Source organism: Dendrobium catenatum, unplaced genomic scaffold, assembly GCF_001605985.2.
Source record: "Dendrobium catenatum unplaced genomic scaffold, ASM160598v2 original_scaffold_268208, whole genome shotgun sequence".
NCBI classification, from domain to species: Eukaryota; Viridiplantae; Streptophyta; class Magnoliopsida; order Asparagales; family Orchidaceae; genus Dendrobium; species Dendrobium catenatum.
The window spans coordinates 199,467-205,631 of record NW_021586606.1 but is presented as its reverse complement, the minus strand read 5'-3'; the positions used below and the strand labels follow the sequence as shown (position 1 = coordinate 205,631).

Here is a 6,165-nt window from a genome sequence, read left to right as displayed (position 1 = left end):
AAAAAATAAGATTATAATTTTATATAATCAATAGTCCAATTCGCTACGCTAGCAACTTGATGAAGCTAGCTTTCAATTGTCAATTGATGAACTTATATAAAAAATATTTACATTTTAATGTGTTGATAATCTTTTTTTTTTTCCTCTATATTTATACGTATTTCGCCTTTTTTCCAACAGTTAATAATCATATTTAAGTTAGCCAGAATAATTAAAATCCACTCGAGATTTTGCAAAAAAATAAAAAAAAAAGTTCGAAGCCCTTGCGCAAACTGTTAAGAGTAATGTTTAAGGTTTCCTTTGGGACAGCTTTCTTATTGATTTCTAAAGCAGATTTTTAGCATAAAAATTTTTAGCTTAAAATATTTTGTACTAAAAAACTATTTTAAAAGAAATAAGAAAACTGTTTCAAATAAAATCTTAATCTTCTATTGTTTTCATAAGTATCTTATCATAATATTATTTTTCTTTCTTGTCATTTATAAAAAGAGTGATATTAATATATTTTAAATATAATATCTCATTAGGTAAGGAAAAATATGTATCAACTATGATCTTTAAATAAGGAGAGGATGTTACCACCTAATATGAGTTTGACTCTTAGGTTTTGTTTGGGATAGTTCTAAAATATTGATTTTTCTCCTCTTTCAAAAGATTTTTATACTACAAAATAATTTTATAAAACAATAAGAAAATCATTCCAAATGAAGCCTAAGTGTAGATGCAATATGGGAGGAATGACCAAAGGCTAGGGCTTCACATATGATGGAGTCCCCTCCATTTCATCGAGATCTACCTGAGTCTAATTTTGGATTAATTGTTTTGTGCAAATGCCGAACACCGTCCGGAAACCAACTAGAATGCGCCATGTCACCCCTTCATTGTGTACTGTGGCTAAGCACACTGACGTGACTGCACCAAATTGGTCTCCGGACGTAGAGCTACATCTGGCCTTCGCACATAATAATTTCTCTTAATTTTGAGGACAAGCAATCACACAAGAGAAGATCAAGGTGATTGTATGGATAATTTACAGTGCATCAATATTAATGTATTTTTCTTAAATATTCTGGCAGAATTTTTTTAATTGATATTATTGATTATGTTATAAATGGTATATAGATTATCATTGTCGGGTGAATATTATATTAATTGTTACCGTTGATAAAGTTAGATTTTATATAGCTACAGTTTTCTGACGGTCATCAGTTGCAAGTTAATCCAAAGAAACAAAAACTGATGAAATGATAAATTCTGATAGATACCCGGTCATAAAACAATCAAACATTTTTAATTGATTTGTTTGCCGGTCACAATTTATATTTTGATTTTCAGCTGTACTTTCATCCCGAGGTGAATAAGAATGTGTCATATCATTATTTTACTGTGTATTGAATTATGTGGTGCATCTTGATTCGCCTCCGAATGATCTAGTGACCACACGTAATAATTTATCAGATAAATCAATTACAAAAGAACCGATCCTAAGATTCAAGAAATAACCCCTAATCATTTTTTTTTACAAGAGAAGTTAATAAATTAAATATAACCAGAGTGAATAAATAATAAATATGATTAATTTCATGATGTCTTTTATATTTATTTTAATATGATAAATAAAAAAAATATATAAAAATAATAATATAATATCATAACATCCTACTAAAAAAAATATCATCACATATATATTTAACTTTAACTGTTATTTTTGTCATTGAGATTATTTTGAGATCTTTTTTAGATTAAATTGAGCATTTACTAATAGTTGGGAGACTGTTATTATCTTTTGTTCTTTACTCTTTAGCTTAAATAGCAATTTCCTTAGCGAACTAGCGCATCTTACAATCTTTTGTGTGATGAATTTTCACCACATAATAAATCAGTTACAGATAAACGATAAATAAGCACATAACAAAAACTATGAGCTATTCTAATCTAATATACAATTTATCTCCCCTTTTATATAAAGATTTAATTCAAGATAGTAAATGCATAACCGGCAATTCAACTTCCTTCTTCCTACTTGGGCCTTGAGGGGATGATCTGAAGCACAAGGCCAGGGTAGACATCATCAGGATCGTTGACATGTGGATTTCGCTCGACGATGTAAGGGTCTTCACACTTTGCACTAATGGTATGAAGTGTCTCTCCTTCTCCCACCACATATAATTCATCGCACGGCCGATGCCCGCCGGCGTCTAGCTTCGCACCATGGATGGCCTCTCGAGCCTCAACGGCCGAACTTGGCTCCCACACCGAACTCATCAGCATCAGCAGGGCCAGCCCAAGAGCCAAGTAAGAGGAGACTGAATCTGCAGTGGCCAATGCTTTCTCTAAGATTAGTCTTCTTCTACTGAGAGAAGCCATTTTGGAAAAGGGAAACTGTTGGGGTGGGATTTATATAAGAGGGGGAGATTAGTTGCCTGAACTGAAGGGAAGTAACTGGTGGGGGAGAAGAGAGTGGCCCACACTAGTTTAGAGTTTTTTTTAAGTCTCTTCTGACTTTTGTTTGAGCTTAATTTTGAGCGTGTGGAATGTTTCAAAATGGGAGGAATAGAAGCGATAATTAAGCGGAGTTGACTATAGATATTGGTGATTCTCTGCCTTCTGCGCAACTGTTCTCCGGTCATTAAACCCGAGCCCAGTAGCTAATGCCAGAAAAGGCTCAGAATTTAATATGAATTAAAGTGAGACTCGAATATAATAAAAATATTTGTTTTAGAAATAAATTGAATAAAGATTTTGGTCAAATCAAGAACAGATCAAACATGCAATCAATAGTTACGATTTGCTTGACTCTGTTATTGAATTTAGATCTCTCTCTCTCACTAGTAAAAACTTAGAATACTAACCAATAGCCTTGATACATCATTAAAAAATTATCTTGATCGGGCATGAATCGCGAGGCAAAATCAAATTGGAACCATCCGAACTCTGATTTCAGCAAACTTATAGTCGAACTGAACATCTCGAAAATAAGAACTTAACGACACCAAATTTGACTCAATCCGAGCCCAAGTGGGTCCAAATCAAAGACCCAAAGCGCTGTTGGAAGGTTCAAACCTGATGCCAGAAATCTGCCGAAGCACCTTCCGACGCTGTTCCGGACCACCAACTGACGCCAAACTTCCGATCGACCAAACGTCGACGGATCTGCGCCTGACGTCATTTGTCACTAGATTTCAACTAGATGATTGATTATTGTAATCTGATCACTCTCAAGGATAATTCAATCAACTGTAATCTACCCAAACATTAGTGGAATCGTTTCAATTGGACGTGGTCTCGTTGTTTTTCCCGTTATCAAGGTTTTCCACGTAAAAAATCTTGTGTTCTCCGTTTGTGTGTTGGATATTCGTACAATGCTGAGACGTAAATGCTGACTCTACTGTCGTGTATATTGTAACCCAGAGCAACCCTTAAAGGTTATATATAAATATTTATATGCACTAAATTATAAATCTTGTTGAGCGTTATAGAAATAAGCTCATAAAACTTAGGACTCAGTCTTCTGTATGACCGTCTCGTCATCTTATTAGTCTTCTCTCAATCTCTCTCACCCGCACGATACTTTCAATGCTCATTTATGGAAGATAAGCTTCACTTGTTCTTTAATTTGCAGTATTCAATTCAGTTTATATGCTTTATGTTTTATCCAAAGGATCAATCCTAATAAAAAATGGATTAATCCTAATGATCTTACGAATGTATGCTATTTTTGAAGGCTCATTTTATATTTATTTTGATTAATTTTTGCTTCCCTTTTGTTCCTTTCGATTGCAACTTCTTTCCACAGCGAATCTTTGCCAATCGGAGCAATAGTGGTTACTCACTTACTCTTTGTTTTAAATATTGGAAAGATGATAAAACTGATAAATTACTAATTTGGTATATTAATTAAGTTGGAAAAATTGCAGTTAGACTGCTTCGCTAAACACCGGCCTAATTTAATTGTTACTAAAATAGAAAATATTTTTTAAATAAAATTATTTTTTTTTTAATCACGTTATGTATCAAATATATGTCAAGAATAGTCTCAAAATTTTTTAATTTACTCTGAGATGTGTATAATATATAAATAATTAAATAAAATGCATTATATTCATCATAAAATAAATTTAACAATTAAAAAAAAAAATAATTGCTAGAAAAAAAAATATATGAATTTTGAAATCTAAGAATCTATAAGGGCCATTTTGTTTGGAGAAAATTGAGTGTAAGGCATTCGAAATTGCAAGAGTTTTCTGACAATTAAAAAAAAATGTATAATAAAATTTTAGTAAATTTCATATTTACTCCACCTTTTTTTTTTCTATATTTACTCCGTAGTTCATTTTTTATGAATTCAAATATTTTCAAGTTGAATTAACCAACTTTGCTCTAACTGTCAACCGTCACCCAACGCGATCATCGCCGGCATGCCACTGCAGGCCGCTGTCGGCCACCCACCATCATTGACATTTACGCCGGACGACTGCCAACAGGAGGAATAAATAAATAAAAATTAGAACATTATACAGAGAGTTTTAAGTTGGCAATCTATTTGGGAAAGAAATTGGCTCAGCCATATGGTTAAATTTTTAGTCAAGATAAAATTTAAAATTATTAGATTTACTTTAAGATAAATGTTATTTATTTTTTAATAAATGATTTTCATCTCCAATGAAATATAATAGTTTTGAGATATATTAATAATAACTCAAAAAATTTTATATCGAGCCTGATGTTTCTACATAGCGAGAAAAAGTTTTTGATCTCAGAGTAAATTTTCTTGCATTCCTCTCTGGCCATATATGATAAATAGTGCACCAAGTGATTAGCAGGAAAAAGTTGTTTGGAATCAGCAATATGTTAAATCCTCTAAGACTCATTAAGACCATCTCCAACCGAACGCCAAACAAGTGTTTGGCGTCGTTCGGTCGCTCCAGCCGAACGCCAAAACGTCCGCCATTTGCTTGCGGGTGAATATTGCAACGCCAATATGTTCACCCACGCTATTTTCCTCTCTCAACCGGAAAAACGCATCAAAGGAGAAGGATCGTTACCTTCGCGCAGAAGCAAAAAAATGGCGTTCGATTGGAGCAGCACCACGCCATTTTTACGTTTTGCGATATTTTGGCGTGAAAAAATGGAGTTCTCGGTTGGAGATGCCCTAAGTGATTAATAATCTGATGGAGGTTGGGCCACATCATCATACAATTAACCCCATGGAGGAGGTTAGCAATGATATTGAATGAGTAGTTGCATTCAAAAAATGGATGGGAGGTGATTTCGTGATCGAAATGGCAAAGGAAGCAATGAGGATCCAATAATATCAGGGGTGCAACTGAGTCAAGCGAGCTCACTCGAGCTCGACTCGATAACAGGCTCGACGAGTCGAGCATATCGAGTTTGCGAGGCAAGCTCGAACACAATTTCGAGCTCGACAGCTTATCGAGGGAAAATGAAATCGTGCGCACGGGTAAAGCTTGCGACGACGGAAGCTGACAACGACAGACGGATGCAGATGGTTGACGACGCAAGCTCGATGGACTTGGATGGTCGACGATGCAAGCTCGACAGACGCGTACGATTGACGATGCAAGCAATATGGATGCGGACAATCGACGACACAAGCTTGACGGACGTGGACGATCGATGACGCAATCTCGACAGATGCAAATGGAGACTCGACGGACGGAAGTTGGATGACGCAAGATGGTGACGACTGACGAGGCGGGCAGAAGTTCGACGGATGGACTGAGCTCGAAATGTCGCTCGAGCAGCTCGACGAACTTTTTTTTTCCTGTGTCGAATCAAGCTCGAGCTCGATATTTGACAGTCGAGCTCAACTCAAACACCCTCCTTTTAAAATAAATTCAAATATTTTAAAATTTATGATAATAAAAAATTGCCTTTATAAAATTTGTATCGAGAAAATTTTCCTACTGACCATGGGAAAAATTATTCTATCCGGGCACTATACGGCATCCTGAGACTAACCAGAAAGTGCCACATCAGTCTTTTTCTCAGTACCGGCGCTCGATACTGCTCAATATCAGATGACATGATGCATTCTGATTGATCTCAAATCGTTCGTTGTCCACACAAAATAATTTCTCTAACCATAGACGCCCCTTAGAAACTGGCCATTAACCCCTCATCAAATTCTCAAAAAACCATACC

General features: G+C 35.2%; 1 protein-coding gene across 1 annotated transcript; it reads right to left on the bottom strand.

Annotated features, from left to right (window-relative positions):
- Positions 1 to 1,784: 1,784 nt before the first annotated feature.
- LOC110098555 lies at positions 1,785 to 2,383 on the bottom strand. The gene has a single exon (XM_020825417.2). The coding sequence runs from the start codon at positions 2,365 to 2,367 to the stop codon at positions 2,020 to 2,022; it is 348 nt and encodes a 115-aa protein (XP_020681076.1). The 5' UTR covers positions 2,368 to 2,383; the 3' UTR covers positions 1,785 to 2,019.
- Positions 2,384 to 6,165: the final 3,782 nt, after the last annotated feature.